The sequence below is a fragment of the Phoxinus phoxinus genome, assembly GCF_949152265.1.
Source record: "Phoxinus phoxinus genome assembly, chromosome: 25".
Lineage (NCBI taxonomy): Eukaryota > Metazoa > Chordata > Actinopteri > Cypriniformes > Leuciscidae > Phoxinus > Phoxinus phoxinus.
The window spans coordinates 16,897,031-16,918,272 of NC_136900.1; the positions used below are offsets into that span (position 1 = coordinate 16,897,031).

General features: G+C 39.7%; 1 protein-coding gene across 2 annotated transcripts in view; it reads left to right on the forward strand.

Annotated features, from left to right (window-relative positions):
- Positions 1-208: 208 nt before the first annotated feature.
- The window catches only part of met (MET proto-oncogene, receptor tyrosine kinase), a 45,024-nt gene continuing 23,990 nt past the window's right edge, over positions 209-21,242 (forward strand). Inside the window, exons 1-3 of one of the 2 annotated variants that reach the window (XM_079604063.1) lie at positions 209-540; positions 2,269-3,460; positions 18,350-18,541. In XM_079604063.1, coding sequence (XP_079460189.1) covers positions 2,279-3,460; positions 18,350-18,541 — 1,374 coding nt within the window. In that variant the 5' untranslated portion in view covers positions 209-540; positions 2,269-2,278. The remainder of the gene's footprint in view (positions 541-2,268; positions 3,461-18,349; positions 18,542-21,242) is intronic. The other variant, XM_079604062.1, reaches the window with a different exon arrangement.

Here is a 21,242-nt window from a genome sequence, read left to right on the forward strand (position 1 = left end):
TATATTAGAATAAAAAGGGGGAAAAATAAATCTAAAACATAAAAAACATTAAAATGCTTACAAATATTAACACTTTAACATGATGTTTAAGGAATTTACCCAATACTATTATTAATTGTAAAATAGCAGCAGCCAATCATCGGACTTCGTTACTCCACCGCCAGTGACGTAACTGTCAGTGGTCTGAATGCGCTCACCTGAGAGACCCATTCCATCCAATGGCACGCGCACCCTGGAGTAACGACCGCAGCGTTTGCGCAGAGTACAACAACAAACCCTTTAAACTGATTTGACCCATTCTAAGCGTGAGTCAACCGAGCACACATTCTCCGAGTCCGTGATTACGGTGTTACGGAGAGGAGGAGGAAGAGCAGGCAACTTTTTAGCAGAAAGCGCGCAGAAACTCACCGCTGCATCCCATCTCGAGACTGCTGGCATCCGCCGCCACAAACAGCACGCGCGCGTCTAGAGCAAACCGGACCGTTAAAAGATGTGATTATTTTCCCTTTCTGTCTCAGACAGGTGTCTTTTATTTTACAGGTGAGTGAGCGTTTGCTTTATTTCTGAAGGTTTAGAGTATGATAACGAGTATTACGGAAGGTTATTCACTTGTAGTTATGTTATTAGTGTAGTAGTTGCAACTAAAACACTTCACAACTAAACTTGTTTTTAGTTTGCTAAAAATGTTAGTTGAAGGGTTTTCTGGGAGGTGTGCATTTAGTTGTTGACAGTGTGAGTCATTATAAATCTGTACGTTTCGGTTTCCTTGAAACTCAGTTAAGAAAACTAAAGCTTTTGTTTATTGTTTTGTTCAGTTTAGTAACGTTATTATTATTGGAAATCTAGACTGGTTTATCTCTAAAGACGTTTATCTGTCTTTTTTCTGGGGTTACAGACATTTGAGAGTAATTTGAGTGGGACAGTAAGTGAGTGAGTGGGCTAAATTTCTGAGAAAAAAAATATTGGTCTGTATATATTTAAGACTTGACCTTAAAATCTTAAAACTCACCATGATAATCTTTAGGTAAATATTAATATCTAAACAGTAACATTTAATCATTTTATTTTTAAAAGTCCCAGTGTGTAGGCTAAGTGTTGTAAAATAATAATTATGAAATAATGATCTGAGCCAAGCATTTTTGTTACTGCACTTGAAGTGGTTATGTTTAGATATGTGTATAAGGAAGATGAAAATATTTTTTTATCAGGTTTTTTTTTTTTTTTTTTAAAGAGGAGATGCTGTATAAGTAAACAGTAAGAATCTGACAGAAAGTGCAACAGTTCTTCAGTCTCTCACACTGTTATACTTGGACCTTGCAGAGACCCATAGTGCTCCTCAGCACACTTCAATATCTTAGATAACAGTAAGGGTGAATCCCATATTCTCTATCTCTGCCGCTCTTTCCATCTCAACCTTAAAAGCGACCTCCTGGAGGAATAGCGTTTAAGTACACCAACAATAAATCACTTCTCCGGCGTCCGCAGCCTACCAGGCTTAATTGAGTTTATCAACCACTCCCTTGAGAACGCTGTCTAAAGTTAGACTTGTCACCGCAGTGCACTCAGTGCAGGCTGACTCTTTGATGATTCGCCTCTTCTGGTACACAGCCACAAAAGTGCTGTCCAAGTCAGAGGCACAAGGATCGCTTAGAGTTGCCCTCTTTCTTTTATCCATGGATTTGTCATACACAGTGTGTGGTGAATTATTGAGGCTTCTACAATGCAAGGAAACTAGTGATATCATTGTTGTTGCAGTCCGTGTGGCTGTGATTTACAAGTGTCATTTGTTCGGAGTAGCTTAAAGCTTTTGTGTTTTGTGCACTAATGGGCTCTATATAGAGAATCAGAATTTGTTTTAACTCTATAAATCCTACAGTATCTTATTCTTATTTTTATAGCCTCTAAATTATAAACGTGATCAAAACTTGATCAAAAATGCCTTCTGCCCTCTGATTGATAGTAACTACTGAAAACTACTTAGTTTTGGTCATAAAACTAAGCACAACCCCTATCTTAATAAGTCATATTATTGGGAGATATAGAGTAACAACAGATTTTGTAAATTCATCTTAAGTAGTAAAGATCTCTTTGATTTACATTACAAGATATCAGAAGCTCCATATTATCACTATATAGGCCTGATGTATCAAATATGAAACAAAACATAAAACAAGAATCTAAATTCTTAGATTTTTATGAATGTTATTTCATATGTCAGACTTTACATGGTTAATATGCTAAATACATGTTGACTTTTTTACCCTGCAGAAGAACAAAGATGAGAATTCACTATTCTGAAACCACTTGCATCCTCATCATCCTTCAAACGCTGTGGTGGGGCTTGAATAGTCAATGTGAGGAACCAATAGAAAGCTCCAAACTCGATCTCTCTGTGACCTACGACCTTCCTCACTTTGTATCTGACACTCCCATCCAGAAGCTGTTGGAATTCAATGAAACTGTGTACGTAGGTGCCATCAACAAGCTTTACGCTCTGTCAAAAGACCTCAAGAAGAGACATGAGTATAATACCGGACCGGTCTACGAGGGTCCGGACTGCTCGGTGCCAAAACCATGTTTTGTTTGTGGAGACAAGCCCCCCAACACGAACAACACCAATATGGCCCTGGTGATTGAAACGTTCTACGACCTTGAGCTCTTCAGCTGTGGTTCGGTGGGGAACGGCGTCTGCACCCGTCACGTGTTAGAGGATGGACCCCTTGATATGGATGTAACTTGCATGTATTCTGAGAAAAACAAAGGTAGGAGCCACGGTTGCCCAGACTGCATAGCAGGACCCTCTGGCACGCAGATCCTCAACGTGATGAGCAGCGGTGTCGTGAGGTTCTTCGTCGCCAACTCCGAGCCTCTTGATATTACCAGCCCTCGTCTACACCACACCATCTCCGTTAGGAAGATGCGAGAGACTCAAGATGGCTTTGAGTTCTTTTCCGAGCAATCCTACATGGACTTGGCCCCAGGGCTGCGTGGAAACTACCCGCTACGCTACGTCTACTCCTTCCAGAGTGGTCCATATGCTTACTTTCTGACCGTCCAACGAGAAGGTGGCAGCTCGAATGCCTTCCACACGAGGATCGTACGCATGTGCTCTTCGGATCCTGAGATCTTGCGCTACGTAGAAATGCCCTTTGAGTGCATTTACTCTGAGCGAAGGAGAAAGAAGCGCTCGGCCCAGGTGGTTTTCAATGTTCTCCAGGCTGCGCATGTGGCCAAAGTCGGTTATGACTTTCAGCAGGAGATGGGCCTGAAAGAAGGAGAGGACGTGCTGTTTGCTGCCTTTGCCCGCAGCAAACCTGACTCACCGGAGCCCACCGCCAGCTCTGCCGTTTGCCTTATCTCCATTTCGGACATCAATAACTTCTTCAGGGATTTCATTCAGAAGGGACACACTAGGAAGCTCCATCACTTCCCAGGGTCGGAGGAGAAAACCTTCAACAAGGTAAGAGGTTTCAACCAAATCATGCATTTTCTCCAGTCAATTTTAGCTAACGTTGCCCAGCCGAGAGCAAATCTGACTTCTTGTCAGCCCAATTGCTTGTCTTTATCCTCTGGCCATCATAAATCACTGACCCTCCTCGTCTTTTTTACTGATCCATCACCATTTGTTGGATCAATCAGTAAATCATGCAGATCAATAAATGACACAAATTTAACTGCTGACGACTCCCTGAGGGCCTGTCGATAATGCAGGGCTATTACTTCCCAGAGTTCATTACAAAACATAGTCATACATCGCTCTGATCTGCATAGGAATACACAGCGGTTAATGAATTTGTAAAGATCAAGCCTACGAACATATCTAGATGCTACTAAAGCTGGAAAGTGGACAGCACGGCACAGAAGGTGAATGGAAAAGGCTGGGTATCAGTACAGATTTACAGATTTGATTCTGATTTGCAAGCTCCTGATTCAAATTTGATTCTGATTCACGTTAATTTTTTCTCCATATGAAAGGAATTCTCTGTAAGCTAAAGCAAATAAGTGTAAACTAATGTAACTTACAGAGAGCCCTTTTAAATGGTGTGTTATATATATATATATAAAAAATGAACTTTTGAAAATTATTTTAAAAATGAACAACTGGGCATGTGCAATTCGACTATGCTACTTATTTAACACAACAATCAACACAATTTTCTCTCTTCACTGTGGACTAAGCTGAATTTTTAATATTTATTGTGTAAATCTCTTAATATAACAATGTGTGAGCACTTCAGTTCTAAACTCGGTGGCGTAGATTCAAATAAAGATTGCGAATAATCTGAAAACTAGGTTTGTTTGAGGTCCATGTGAATCAGGCTTGTTTAACAATAACAAGCATTACTCATGCTGTTCGTTCTCTGCACTTTTCTATTTGCTTGTGTGTTGTCTTATCTGAGTCCATACAGCGGGAAAGCCCAGATCACTACCCAGCAGGTGTTCTTCAACTGTCTCTAACAGTATTTGCACTGGTCGCTTTAGCAGTTCATATGGGCCAGACCGGAGCGGCTGGCCTCGTCCCAAAGTCACACAGATCTCAAAGTCTGGTGTAGTTGCTTCAGTGCCCTGAACTTTATCTGGCCAAGCTCACAAAGTGCATTCAGTCATTTATTACAGCAGAAGATCTGCAGACTGAAGCACTTAAGACATTTTTAAATATTTTCATTGTGTGGATCCTTGATCCAAACATCTGCTCAAAGTCAGCTGCGGTTCTATCAGTTTTCATTATGCGGATGTACTATTGCTTAAATGGCAATAGCAGTTGGAAGACATTTCCCTAGGCGTCTTAGAAGAAGTGTTTACTTACAGTTTGAAAGGGATGTGCGTCTGTTTCCAATACAGTTTTTGTCCATAAGTGTGTGAATGTGTGCATGTGCGTTTGTTTGTTTTGGGTGTGTGTGTCTGAGTGTGTTAAGGCCTATGGCAAATCATAGTGCCATCGTTGAGAATTATGATACCGGTAGCATATGTTATGCGGAGTCTGTCTTATCATCCCATAAAGGGGGAATTGACGCGGTGTCATAAAACCATTACATTGTAAATAGGCATGATAAATTGATCCCAATATCTTGTTTTTGCTCTTAGACAACCGACTCCACAAACTGGGCTCCAACATCTCCTGCCTTTATTTGGAAACAGTGGGCATCTGACACTGTGCTTCAGTTTTGATTGAATTTAGCCTTGCTTTCCTGTTTTATTTGTTAATGTGGAGCCAAAGTTATATGAATATCATATCACATAAATCACCAAAGTCCGTAATAGACTCTTACCCTTCGAGAGAAAGACACCACAGCTTTCTGACTTCACCCAAGCTCTTAAAATTATCGATCGGCCAGTCTGCTCTAGCTCAGCGATATTCGTTAATAAAACAGACAGAAATATAGTCCTTATTGTTTGGAATAATGGATGTATCCGAGTTGGAACCACCCCAAGAAACCCAGCGCCCCCCGTCTTGAAAGAGCAGAGGGGAGGGGGACACTTGAGACCGGCAATAACAAACAGCCACATTTAAGGTCAAAATTATCATTAGATTACAATTGATCAGGGGAACAACTGGCAAATGCTGATTACTTTAAAATTGAATCTGAAGCTTGATTGATTGCCGCCTGTAATATAATTCCTAAAGAGGGAGTTTTGATCGACAGCCATTTTAATTATTCCGGCCATTGTGGCTAAATGAACATGCTTCGAGATGGCAAGTCTAAAAGTGTAAAGAAAAGCGAAAAGGCAGTGCATTGATTTTTAACTTGCTTTGTAAACATTTTCCCACATCGTTTTGACTGTGAATAAGCCCATATCAATGTAAATCAAATACTTTTAGATCTTTGTACCTCGCTCAATCTTTTGGATTCTAGTGTGTTTTGGTCGTGTAAGGACAGGGTGACGCGCTAATGCACTGTACTTAGCACTAATAAAAAGCCTACGTGCTGCTGCCTGCTTATTCCCAGATGTGTTTGCACAAAAGCGGCAAAACCTGGAGAATTTATAGGCCACGGCTTCAGCTCTGGGAGGTGCAATATCATGCTGAAAGACACGGTACTTGTTGTGTCCTGTCTCTGCTTGGAGAAGCTGCGATAAGCTTCCTGCATGGTTGCGTTTCTACGAGTATGCATACGTGTGTAAGAAATGTATTCTATGTGGGTGAGTTGATGTTTGTACTGGGGAATTAAGTCACCCTGAATCATTTCTGGCAAACGCATATAAACGCAGGCACGTACATGTCACAGACCAACAGCTCTGACCAATGGGGCAGGTGGAAGTGTGCAGCTGTGTGTTTTCTCAAAATGTCAAGCCCCTGCAGTGAGCTCATGTTGGCAGCCTTGCCATGGCGGGAAACCTGCGTGACTTTAGACTATAATGTTAGTTAGAGGAGACCGGACATCTGGCATCCAGGTGCGAACTTCTCATCTACATCTGGGGATGAGAGCACCTGTGGGGATGTGTCCTGACTTTCATGTCCTCATTTTTGCTGTGTTAAGTTTTCAGTGTCCTAAAAGTCTTGTTTATATTTATATACACTACCATTCAAAAGTTTGGGGTTGGTAAGATTTAAAGATTTAAGTTGGGATTAAATTGAGCAAATAAAATATGGCAGTAAAGACATTTTAAATGTCACAATTTCTATTTTAAATAAATGTGATTCTATATTGAACTTTCTATTCATCAAAGAATCTTGGAAAAATTTCAAAATTTTTCTATTTCAACTGTTTTCAACATTGATTATAATAAGAAATGTTTATTGAGCAGCAAATCAGCATATTAGATTTATTTTTGAAGTAGCACTGAAAACGTCTCGGTTACTAATGTAACCCTCGTTCCCTGAAAGAGGGAACGGGAGACATCACGTCGACGTTACGTCAAACATGAGCGACTGAAAGGGAACTGGAGTAATGGCTGCTGACAATAGGAACAAATATTAAAATAGATATTAAAATAGAAAATAGTAACTTTTTTATATATATATATACAATTGGCCTTTTAATACAATTAATTTGTTTGACAAAAACTTCCCACACTAAGCCTTTATCTGACTGGGTTCCTCTGTGCTGTAAATCACTCACAAATCGTTTGACAGTTCGACAATCCCTATTCCGTTTTTGCAAAAAAAAAAATAGTTTTTATCCCTTTTGCAAGACATTGCACTATGTCATGCTTTTCATCTTCAGAAAGATCTTTCTTCCTCGCCATATTGCATGTGAACTGTGACTTGCTTAACAATGTTGAACAACCTCCTTGAGTAGGTTATACATTTACCTAAGACCTGGCAAACTACATAACCAACCTGTCTGATATTGATACCAGTTATCTAAAAAGATACGAGAAATAAAACACTTTCTTTGAAAAACTAAAATCTGAAAGTTTATACTAAAATCCTACTATGTCACTTGCATAATAATTTGGAACAGTGTATACTGTTATATTTGGCAGATTGGTGCTTCACATCTTGCACTTATTTTCATCCTCTTTTATCAAGTGATTCCAGACATTCTTGCGCGTTTTCAAAGCCATGACGAGAAACCATTTTAAATAAAACATAGGCCTATTGTTGAAAATAATTGACGAGAAAAAAATAACACTGCTGGATTATTAATAATATCAATGTTTTTGAAAAAGAAACATCTAAAAAGAAGGAATATGACCCAATCATGATCAATAATGCGGGCATTGTCGCTTGAGCTGATGCTAAACTTGTGAATGACACCGGTAAACTAAAGCGCTAGCAGGTTAATAAACATCCTATTTCCTACATGAGATTAATCAGATATATACAACAAAAAATATTATAATTTACATCTGCACAAAAAGACACAAATTCAGAAGTGAACGTAACCGTGCTTGTCTGAATGTGTAACTCCGGCTCTTCCCGTGACAACAACGCTAAAACACAGGCAACTAAAGCACAAAGAATTTGCAACATTCTATTACAATAGTGTTCTCATTATAGTGTTATGTATATGGCAGATTGGCTCTGCACATCTTGCACTTAACTGTATTTTCATGATCAAAGTGATTCCAGGCATCACTGCGCACTTTCAAATACATTCCGTCTGGACTGCATGCTGTCCTAACACTTACCAATCAGACCTCAGGTACCGCCCAAAATGCTGCAGTAACCAATCATCGTTTTCATGATCAATAATTGCTGTCACATACGAGTATATATGTATGCATATATGTATGTGTGGTGTTGTTTTTTTCTTCCTGCCCTTGGACTGTTTTCCCGCTCTCGCCGCATATGTGTGTCTTAAATACTCCCATAAAGCAGTTAAGCATACAACTGATAAACGCTTGCGCTTACAATCTGTCCTTTAGGAGGAACTTCACATAAAAACAAACACACGATTGGCTGTTACTTCACTGTTTACGCCAGGTTTACTGCACCACAGCTTCTTCCTTCGATGTTGTGATGACTGGCCCATGTATTTAACGCAGCCTTCAGGCTTGAAATACTTGTTGGTGCTCTTCTGGGCATAATTCAGAAACATGTGTAAGTGTCAGGTGAAGGGAAACATTGCTTTGGTGAGTCAGTGGCCCACAGGCATGTTGATCCATCTCATCCACCATACCTTCTCTTCCTCATTTTTTTTTTTACTCCCTCCAGTAATTTCCTGCTCTCCGGGTCTGTGAGCACAAGGCTTCATCAAAGAGCTCAATTTTGAAACCTCCACGTAAGGTTAAAGACATCCTGACATCCTAAATCAAATACCCGCTGAAGCATTTAATGAGCCCGGTCAGGTTGGATATTCAATCAGCCCTCACCGCTAAACGACTGGAGTTGACCGATCCAGACTAATTGTTTGGTGCAGTTCAAAGACCTCTACTAATTGTTTTGGCTTACACAGCAGGGACCACAAATAAACTTTTCGGGGTATGCTAGGACTCAACCTCCCCCACTAGGTCAAAAGAGCCATTACGCTGAGCTGCCCTGGTGCTAATGCCGGCACAATGGTTCCATAGGATGCCGGCTTGAATGAATGTGTGCTTAAGTAATGGAACGGATTGAATTGGCCAGGAACTATTCTACTTTATCACCTGGTGAGAACTTAACAATGCACCACAAATAAGAGCTTATCTGCGGCTGTCCCCTCACCTCATTCAGCACGCCAGTCAGATATTCCCAAGCTTATCCCTCAGAAGACACGGCCTGTGTGATCGTGTGAAAAGAGAGCAAGCTTTTACCTGATACCTGACTTGTGAGTTTTGTGGGGCATGACACCCAATGTTTGGTCAGCTAATGGAGTGGACCTCAGGTGTCAGTCATGCAGGGTTCGGAGCACTGTGAGTATTCATGGGAATCAAGGAATTTCATGATTCTGGTTCTGACTCAGATTCTTCTTAATGATTTCTGTTCCTTAATGGGTTCATTTTTGAAAAAAAGAAAAAGAAAAGAAATGCAATGCTTATTGCAGCAGTCTGTCGTCAACAGATCGTTTCAGATTTCAGCAAATCATAAATATAACCGTTTTTATTGGCTTCTCGTGTGTTTCAGGTGAATTCAGTGCTTTGACTAACTACATATTAGCTAAAAAAAACAAATAGTTAGTAAAATTTGTATTCAATAAATAATAATAAAATACCAATGATTGCAACAAGTGCTTTTACTGCACATTGTGATATGAACAATCATTCAGTAACCGTAAGCGATTCAGATTACCGGTAGGTATGGAACTGCTCCGACTGATTTATACTGAAAGTATTTTGATTCTCTGAAAAGATCTGACTCATTCATTCAAGAATCAGACTACACTTGTTAGAATTATATATTTGAGAATTGGACTAAAGTGTGCTGTATTTTTTTGATTAACTAAAAGGAATTGGCTTATACGAGTCATTCGGGAATCAAGCTACACTGTATGCTTTTGAGTCACTAAAAAGAACCGTTTGAGATCCGTTAATGGAACCAAATTTCATGAAAATCATTCGTTCTCCTAGTCTACGAGTAAATTTGATGCGATGTCATAAGAGAGACTCGAGAAAACTATTTTACTTATGTAATATTCAAAGACTGCGTAGCTAAACAAGAGGACAAAGAGTTAGGCTATCACCTTTGACTATTGTATTCAACAAATCAATCTCCCCTGCCTGTGCCCAGAGATGTATCAGTTCCCCCCCTACCTGAAACAGATGTGTTTTATTACATGTTAGTCTGACCATAATCCCTGTAGGGGTTTTATCAGGGGATTTACAGTATCTGGACAAAAAAGGCAATAAAAAGACATGCAACTTCCAGTGGTTACTTCCAAAAGATAGCACAATGATGCATTGTTCTACCATGCGCTCATGCTTTACATATTACCGCCATGCTAAATTGTTTGTTTTCCATTTGTTGAATAGTTTTACACATTTAGTATAATAGCTGACTGGCACTGAAATCATGTGTCATAAAAAGGATGCCACCTGCTCGATTTGAATCATAGTGCTGAGAAATATGACCACAAACGACAGAATTTGCTTCATGCTCATACCCGCATGTTAGTTGTGTTTTTCTGGCAGAAAGAGGGCATTTTGAGAGTAAAGACCTTGATCTTTGCTTAGAACATGTTGTGTGTTTTTGCAAAGGCCAAAATTGACATAAGGATTTCATCATATCTGCCTTTTAATGTCAACTCGGAAGGACGGCTCATGCCAACTACTGATAATAAGCCATTTGAACTGTGTGTTAATGTCTTCCAAGACAATTTGGCTCTGTTTACAACTGGTTAAGATACGTTTTGGTCAGTCGGATCAAAAGTAGACGAGGGAGACAGATTCCCGTTTACACCTGGTGTTTTAATTTGTCTCTTTTGTCCACTTTCGACCACTTCTGTCCTGATTTCTTCAAGGGGAGTGGCCTATAGGTGGGTAAATGTATGGGCTTTTTTTTTTTTTTAGATCTTTCGAACTAATGGATGAAATAAACTCAATAAACTCAAAACGCAATTTACATGTTGTATGATCACGACCGAAGATAACGGAAACACATACGAAGAGCAGCAGCTTTTGGGTCTACAAGACCATGCCAATCGCGGAGTGTGTGTTGGCTAGCATGGCTAGCACACTTCCCATAATGTTTACACATTACATGTAGGTCAGTAGGCGGAGAGTAGGTTGTCTTTTTAGGTTGGTCGAACGCATTCGACCACATGAGATTCTACACTACGAAAGGAAGCGGTCGACTACCTCTGGAAGCGGTCAAAAGTGGACAAGTTCACAACATTTTATAACACATTTACACCTGTTTAGCTAAGTCCACTTGTGATCGGATTGACGAAAACGCTTAATATCAGTTGTAAACAGGGCTTATTCCATTTGAAACAATAGATTATCATCATACAGCCTCTTTTTACAGCATACTAAATGTGTCAAGAAGTATGGACTTAACACGTGTTCCTTCTCAGCTTTTTATGAGTTTAAGGGAATTTCTTCAGAGCAAAGTTCTCGGCAGAATGTCATGCACGGAAATAAATGAGCTGAAATTAGGAACAGAGAATCTCCGAAAGTCTTTAAACAGCTCCCAAAATAAAACTCTTGTGTCTGATGTCTTGTGTCACATTTTGCTCCCTCTGACATGTGAAAAAAGGGTAAGATCATCACAGAAAAGCAGCCCTGCCAAGACTTTACAGTCAAGATTGGAATTGATTATTCTGGCCTACTGCAAACCAGGCATTTGAAGGCTCTGCCTCTTCCATAAAGGACTGGATTTGATCTTTTAAAGGGTCTTAACGCTTCATGGTTTTAAAGCAGTGCTTTTTACCCTTTTATCAGATCCATGCTCCTTGCATAAGGGTGGAGGTTTTTAGTCCAGCATGCTTGTGGCGGAGAGCAATGCTTTGAGCGTGCTCATCTTGTCTGCTTTAATGAATTGGCGTTTCCCCTAATGCTTTGAATAGATCCATGCTGGACGAGTAAATAATGACAGACCTCCGGGCCTCTGGAGTGGACTCCACACTAAATTATCCCCCCTTTGCTTATGTCCGTTTATCTAATTGAATGGATGAGCATGGTTCATAAGCACGTCCATAATATGTTTCACTGTATGTCAATAGAATGATGGCTTTCTCTCGCTTGTGTTTATCTTGTCGCTATTTTTGCTAGTGTAAAATGTGTAGCGTTGGCCCAATATGTGTTTTATGGCTCATTAACTGCAAAGGAAGGATGAAAAATAATCAAGTATTTCATCCTGTTGTTTTAACAAATCTCTTTCGTTTCGTTAATCTTGATTTCAGTTTGATTAATGATTAAATATTTTGTCTCACTAGTTTGGTCCAGGCGTATTAATCATGGTGCTCTTTGAGCGAATCGTCTTGCAGCATGCAGCAACAAGTTCAAAATCTCTAGACGAGCATGGATTTAACCATGAGCAGTTGAATAAACGATTCATTTTTTAGCAAACATACGAGCGGTTGTACCGGGCCGTGTTTTGTTTCCCAGTTGGAAACCTGAGTGAGGAACAAAGTCCCCTGCTGACAGATCACTTGACTGCTGGATTGGGAGAGCAAGTCGAGAGGTAAAGAGTGAGAGAAGTGAAAATTGAGTAACAAGACAAGATAAGGCCAAAAAGAGGAACGTGAGGCAAAGAAACATGAGAAGAAAACCGAAAACAAGAAAGAATGATTAGGAGTCAACAGCATCCTTCCCAGACAGCAGCTGTTAAAAGCAAGGTGTCACTTTGACAGTGTCCAGTAGACTAAGGCTTAAATAAATGACATTTGAGATATTAGTTTTCTGTGAAATATATTGTGATATGGAAAAAAAATCATCAAATGAGCTATATTTGGAAATAATTAATCATTAGAATGATTGGTGTGTATTTGTTTATGACTATAATTGTGATTTATCAATTAAAAAGTTAACAAAATAAGAAAAATTACAATAATAATAATAATATACTGTAAAATAAAATATTAATTTGGCCTATTTAGTACAACTGTAAAATGTACATCTTAATTTCTTCATTTTCAAAAATTAAGCCATCAATCTTTTTATCGTAATATTGCTTAATGAGATAATCAAATCATGAAGGCTGCAATTAAATTCAATATGCACTGTCGGTTTCAGAGTGAAGCGCGGCACTATTTGATTTACATACATGCAGCTCACGACAAGTAAATTAACTAAGCTGCTCTGAGATAACAATATATCATGAGCTTGCATGTAAATGAGCAATCTTCAATCTGAAACTGACACTGCATATATTTATTTAATGAAATCGCAGCCTTTTTTAGCCATATCGCGATATCAGCTTTATTTCGATATATTGTGGAGCTCTACAATAGGCTCTTCAAGTGTTCTTCGAGACATCCACAGGTATTTACACACTAGCAGCCAGGCACCAGGACTGTTTGGTGACTGCCAGCCTCTAATCCCACATTATTGTCAGCTTCTCTAATTCTCCCCAGACTACTGACCTTCATGACCTAGTAATCCAAGAAAGGCGCATAAACACAAGAATCGGGTTGCTTTGTGACGTGCAGTAAATGCAAAGGTGGTGCATACACACATGCATATAAACATATACAACATCACTGAAAATTCTGTGAGGTCAAAAGTCACATTATTTTCGTCAAGAAGCAGCTGAAGGGTGGCAGTGTGGAGCAATGTCGTTCCAGAAATCTTCACGTCCGCTGTACGTGATCGCAACTGCACTGGGGCCCGGAGGTTAACAGAAAGTTTTGGAAGGTGACATTTGGCCGTACAGATCTCCTTTCACTCATATCAAGCTTTTTGGAGGTGACACCAAAGGCCACAAAGCTATAAAGCACCAAAGGTGGGGCACGGTAACCCTATCACCGCATCATTGTGCCGCACACAATGAGAGCTGCTTAATGTGTCAAAGAGGAGCTACGTGGGATATTTTTGTGATATTTTTCGGCATTCTTTGAAATCAAAATACTTGTATTTGAAGTAATATTCCTGGTTCAATATGAGTTAACTTCCATTTACAGCACATAATGTTGACAATTTATGTTGATTTTTCACTCTTTTTAAAAAAAGAAATGCAAAAAGCTTACAATGGAAGTGAGTGGGGCAATTGTGTAATCATTAAAATACTCACTGTTTCAGTAGTATAGCCACATGATGTAAACAATTTGTAACACGATTTTAGTGTGATAAAATTGCTTGCTAACCTTCTCTGTAATATCCAATTTTACAACTTTGTTGCAATGCAATTAAAGATTAAAAGCATCACAACATTGCTTTTAAGTCCTCCAAAAAATTGGCTCCATTTACTCCTTATTGTAGTGCCTCTGTGACACCTATTTTTGCAGTTTTTAAAGAAAACTATGGGCAAGTTACAATATTTTTTGTTCTAATCCTTTTGGAGTGCAGCAGAAATGAGTCCTAAAACCCTGAAATGGACCCATTTTTGCACTTCATGTTCCATTGTCCCGAATCAATGTCTGTTTTTAAATGGGCTTTTGGATAAATGCCTGAAACAGTTATCAGTCATTTATACTCTAGTCATGACTTTTTTAGCAGTTGCAAAATGGGACTAGTGGTTAAACGTCATCTCACCAAACAGCAAAACTAATGGTGACATTAAAGTCATGCAGACGTAGTGTAACTTTAGCTTTTTACTTGATGTGAATATATTGATGAACAGAACGTGTGAGAATCATAAACTTTTGTTGGACACAGAGCTTATTTTCTCTAGTGATCCAAAAGCCAATGGAAATCCTTTTGGCTTTCTGTAGAATCAACTAATCTTTTGGGTTGGACTACAAAAATATGTCATCCCTGCTGCACTCTGTAAGCATTATGCCACAGATGCAGTTGGTTAAGTTTAACTTGTATTGAACCTCGAATATTCCCTTTAAATAAGTGAAGTGAGAAATGATGAGAGCAAATCTTGAAAACCTGAGGAGCCTCGGGATCAGAGCAAACAAAGCTTGTCAAAACACTGCCCAGGTTTTTCAATTTCTACCCTTGATCCTTGCAGTACCGTGGGCTAAGCGGTGGAATGTCTTCCTTTTTAAAAACAAAGCAAAACGTGAGGTTTATTTGCTATGAAAATAACCCCACAAACCTTCTTTTTTTTTCTCTCCCTCTAAAACAAGCGTTGACTCTCAGGGGTGTGCTCAGCTGGTGATAGGTCAGGCTTCATAGAGCCCCCCGAATCAATGCCAAACCACGGTGCTTACTTACGAATGCTTACGCAAGTCCTATTGAAATACGTGGCCGTTATGATGGATAGCGGGGGGCTTATATAACCTGGCAAAGCAAACTTGCACATCAAAGGCATCTTGTGCACAGTTTGATGATTTCCCTGGTTGCTTCATGCTACATGTGTCTCACTTTCTCTTGTTCTGTCGCTCCCTCAATAGAGGTCCAGAGAAGTCCTCTGCCTTGAGGGGATGGGATAAGCCGGCCTGTAATCCTCCCTCATCTTTGCTGGCTTTTACACCTGTATACCGATTCTGTGCCTCTGAGCCAGCCCGCGCTGCCCTGTAATGAGAGGAGGGCCCAACGCTCGTTCGGCCTGATTTATCGTCTACCTGTATTGTTCTCTGCATCTTCAAAGCAGTCCTTTGAGACATGCCCTCAAAATGAAGTTGCAACCGCAGTATCCCACTGACTCATGCGTCTTACTCATATCGCCAGAGAAAGAAAGAGAACTTTTCTGGCACAGTATGGAGTGTCCATTTTATGCCTGTCTGATTTTTCATGGGTGTGTTTTTAGTGTTTTTGTCAGGGTGCCTTCACCATACAGTGTAACTTGAGAAGAGTTTTTGAGTGAGCACGGTGTTAATCATTAACCGCCTGTTCTCTGTGCTCAAACAGGCATTTTAGTCATGGCCTATGGTGCCAGGTTCTTGTTTCATTAATTATTAATGACTTCTTTACTTTCATACCAGGGTCCGTTACCCTTTGAGCTTGACCAATGTGTAGCCCTCAGGTGCCCCGTTCCTTTTCAGGTTACTCTAGGTAAACTCTAACTTGGATAAACTCGTTATTTTTCTCACCCTCGTGTCGTTACAAATCTGGAGAACATAGATGCTTTTGAATATCGGTTACCAAACAGTTTTGGTGACCGTTGACTTCCATTGTGTGAACATTTCTCAGAAAATCTTCTCTTACGTTCCACAGAATAAATAAAGTCATAAAGGTTAGGAACAACATGAGGGTGAGTAAATGATGACAGAATGTTCATTTTTGGTTGAACTATCCCCTTAATTATCCCTTTAAATTCACTATTTACTCGTGCAAATGGTGCTCCAAGCCTGAATGACTTGCTTTCTTCAAACACAAAAGGTTAATCTTTATAGTATTATTTAAAAAATCTCCATAAATGAATCATGAAAGTAGTGCATATTTGGTCTTGTTCAGTATTATTACAAATCCTCCTTTGAGAGAAACTGAAATGAAAGAATTAGTTCACTTTCAAAAATTGTTTTGCTGATAATTTACTCACCCCGTTGTCATCCAAGATGTCCATGTCTTTCTTTCTTCAGTCGAAAAGAAATTAAGGTTTTTGAGGAAAACATTCCAGGCTTTTTCTACACAGAATGGACTTCAATGGCAACCATCTATCCCAATGTTGAAAAGAAGGTTCAAATGTCCGTCTCAATCCAGCTTCAAAGTCTCTACACGATCCCAGTCGGGAAATAAGGGTCTTATCTAGCGAAATGATGGGTCATTTTCTAAAAAAAATTAAACTTATATACTTTTTAACCACAATTGTTCGTCTTGTGCTGATCTACGACGCGCCACGCATTACGTAATCACGTTGGAAAGGTCACGTTCACGTCATCTAAGTTATTTGTCTGTGTACTCCGGTTCAAAAAAGTAGGGAAGGGCGAAAAACTTCATCTCATTTTCTCCTCCAACTTCAAAATCGTCCGACATCTTTGTTTTAAACTTTTTTTTTTTTTTTTTTTTTGACATTTCCAACGTCATTACGTAATACGTGACGGGTCGCAGACCAGCACAAGAAGAACAATTGTGGTTAAAAAGTATATACATTTTAATTTTTAAAAAAAATGCTCAATCGTTTCACTAGATTGAGATGGGATGGACATTTGAACCTTCTTTTGAACATTGGGATAGATGGTTGCCATTGAAGTCCATTCTGTGTAGAAAAATCCTGGAATGGTTTCCTCAAAAACCTAATTTCTTTTTGACTGAAGAAATAAAGACATGGACATCTTGGATGACATCGGGGTGAGTAAATTATCAGCAAAACATTTTTTGAAAGTGAACTAATCCTTCAAGTCATTATTCTTGAAAATCACAGAAATCTGATCTTTTTGGCACGTTCATGAGAGAAGTCCAATTCATGAATGAATCATTATTTTGAGTCAGAACTTCTTAATGAATCAGTTGATCCAGTTTTCAAATATAGTCTGAATGATTCATTCACGAATTGGACTGCTACACTACTGTTCAAAAGGTTGGGGTCAGTGTAAGATATTTTTTTAATACACTTTTATTCAGCAAGGATGCATTAAATTGAACAAAAGTGGCAGTAAAGATATTTACAAAAGATTTCTGTTTAAGTAAATGCTGTTCTTTTGAATTTTATATTCATCAGAGAATCCTGGAACAATGTATCACGGTTTCCACAAAAATACGTTTTCTTAAAGGGGACATATCAGGGAAAACAGGATTCACAACACAGGACATTCACAACACAAAGCTTCTTCCCTCTGTGCCTATTTGGTTTCATCAACTTGGCCTGCCCTGATAAATGACACGGTGAACTATGCCAATCATAACAGAGAGACAATACAGTACATGATATACAAAACGGTCTTAAAGGTACAGTTTGCAGAAATGGATCGTTAATTCTGAGGGTTATGCAAAACCTTATTATAACTGTTGGACTTTAAGGGGGGGAAAAATGCTACAGAAGTGTTAAGAATATGGCCTCTTTAATATCTTGGGGACCATACAGCCTCTCCGAAACTTCCAAAACTCCACAGGTTGTAGAGATCGCAGCCAAACAAAGCTGGCCTCAGTCAGAACTCTAACAGAGCAACAGCAAGCCCAACGTTCCTCGCAGTTTCCCATGAATTCCTGCCATCTGTGAGCACAGCCGTCAGAATGCGGCAAGGATGATCCAAGCACCATGGGAGAAAACATGCAACTGCATTGGCCAGGATTAAACCGTAGATGCCGAGCTTAGATAGAGCTTTACTGTGTGGGGCCTAAGTCACTTTTTTCTACAAGCATCTAACTCACAAATTGCTTTTGGCATGGTGAACTTGAGACCAGTCCTCTGTAAAAAAAAAAAAAAAAAAAGTCAGTGCTGCAAAATTCATCCACACATTATTATGTGCCACCAATATGGTATTGAGAGCTTCTGTTTTTTTGCCAGGTAGAACACCACTTGTTTAAATTGTCCATGTGTTTCTCTTTTTGTTACCAGAGTTTTGTAGGAGATTCCTTCAGCTGTGGGAAACATGAAAGAGGCTACCGGCTGGAAGTTACAAGCACCAACCCACGTCGGGACTACTTCCATGGACGGTTCCGGAACATTCTTCTCACTTCTATAGCCGTGGTGCCCATCCAAAACCACACTGTGGTCAGCCTAGGCACAGCTGAGGGACGAGTCATCCAGGTGAGACATGTTAGCATTAGTTTTTTTCCACAATGTATTTTGAAAACCATGTAGTTACATGTATAGTAGTTTGCCGCTTATGTAAATGTACTATTTCTCCATGTTGAGGCAAAACATGTCATTTTGCACCATCTGGCTGACTTTTGACAGCTTCTAGACTTTTGTTAAAACTACAGATCAAATTTTGGTATCCCTCCCTGCCCACGGACAGTCAGATCAACAGAAAAAGTGTATTGTGAGTGAAGGTTTTGGCAAAAGGGAATGCCACCCACAGGCCTTTTTTTTTTTGTCATGTAGCAAAGATTTCCAAAACATTTTGCATTTCTACTGCATGGGCAGCCAAGTTTTATCAAAAGCCCATCTTTTCAGTGCTCAATTCCCCTTTAAAACTGTTAAGGCTAAACTTTTACATAATGTTTGGATTAGAAAGTCAACGTTTAGATTGAATTAAAGTGATAGTGCTGGAAGAGGTTTGGCTGACCTCATTCTGGAAAAAAGAAACGGTAAAGCGTTTGCAGAATCTAAATTTAAAACTGGATATTTTTTGTCAAAGTCCTGTTGTTGCCAGCACTATTGTGTATGCAAATAGGCAGGATGTAAGTACGTGACTAGTGAAAACAGATCTGAATGAAGGAAAATGCAGGTGCCAGTGGCAGGTTGGGAAATATGGTCTTTTCCTGTTTGCTTTTGAGTCACCTTTGACCTCTGAGCAGCACTGTACCAGTTCTCCAATCTAAAAAGCACACAAAGTGAAACTTTCGCCTATCAATGTTTTTTCAATATGTTCATTGTGCAGGAGTGGCACCGACCCAAATATTGAATCTGTCTTGCATGAGCTCCAGAAATGAGACGATTTGCTCACGGAAGTGTTAGATAGAGACTTGTGGTATTTTGTAAATGCTTCAAGAAAATGTTTGAGAAATGAGTAGCGAGAGAAAGGGTGACAGCTGCACGGAAGCGTGGCGGAGGAACCGAATGGTACGTTAATAGTAAGCACTGGGCTTCGATGACACGTCCTCGCATGGCATTTTCTTGGAACGGCTGCAGCTGTCGTCCCCTCTCTCTTTCTCTTCCTTTTTTTTTTATTTTTCTCTCAACTTTTTCTCGCCTCTTTTGTCTGGATGTTGAGGCCTGGTAAGGGTTGAGTGCTGGTCCAGCTGTCTCGTTTGAAAGAGAGAGAGAGAGAGAGAGAGAGTTTTTACAAAGACAAAGAGAGTGGGTGAGTGTTTAAGAGGCCTTGACAATGAGAATGCAAAAAAAGATTGTGAGAGACTGATGAAGTTAAATAAAATATGGAATGCAAGTGAGTAGTGGGTAATTGTGTGAATGAAAGTTTCAAGAGCCCCACAAGCTTTTTAAAAGGTTGGGAAGAGGGGGGCTGCAGGGTAGAAACAGTCCCAGTGGCCCTTATTCTGTATGAGGAAGTGCTCCCACTCTGCCACACTCTCGGTGAGAAAAACTCAACACCTTGCCTTGTGTTTGTGAGCAGGACTTCCCTTACATACACAATGAGCTGTAATTCACACGGTTATTAGGGCTTCGTGGTGTGTATTTTTCCCCAGAGTGTGTAACATTCCTCCTTCAATAACGGGTCCAGTTGTAGCCATTTTCTGCCATGCCCGGGCTTAATTAAGACTGGCGTAGCTTGGTTGCTTCTGGGACTCAAAATAATTTTATGGCTTATTGCTATTGGAAACTTTCTGGGCCACGTGAAACTCACCAATTTTTAGCTCTGGGTTCTAGTTTTGGAATCATGATTGTAGCATATTGCATTTGCACAGCACCAACATAATATAAAATAATATTGTGATTGAAATACCCTGACTACATTGCATTGCTCCAGTGAAAGATCATGCAGTAATAGCTCCTTAAGGTTACAACTGCACATTTTCATTTGTTACAGATATGTTAAGATTAGGCTTTTTAAACAGACCACAAAAGGAGTCACATTAGTGCACTATAGTAAGTGAGATCGAGATATGTCATGCACACCATCCTAAAATCACTAAAACCACAGTAATGACATACTCTCCACCACCAGATGCCCCATGCTCGAAGCCCAGGGCTATTAATGATGTGATCCACTGATCGCTAATGGAGCACAAGCACTATTCAGACGTAGGCTGTCTTGAAGGCCTGTAATTGCAATGTAACCATGATGAATGTTAGTCCAGGTGTGTGGATGGAGCCACTGTTCTGACACCTCCCAACATGCCAGATAGACAGAGGTCTTTACGTCTGCACTTGCCTACAGGCCTAAGCTTTTGTCTGTTCCCACTCCTTGCCATCAACCACAGTCATCGCAGTTCAATCTGTCATCTTTTGCCCTGAAAGGCAGAGACACTGGTTATTACAGTATCCATAGCAAAGCAGAGGCTGTTCCTTTACAAAGACTGCCTCTAGATTGCATCCTCCTTTGATTCTTCCTTTTTCCCAAGGAAAGTTCCAGACATGATCTGTAATTTAAAGATTTATAACCTGGTAGGAAAAAATAACAGGGTTTTGCACCAGTTCCAACTCATGCAGAATGTCTGGTTTTCAGGAATACGATATTGTATAATCTCAGGTTTTGAAAGTGGTACCAACATTACATGTGTGAATGTATGTAGGTGAATCTCACAAATATGTCTGTCATATTTCACCCCCAAAATCATAATACAATCTTATTTTGTATATAGTTTTATTTTATTTTATTATTAAA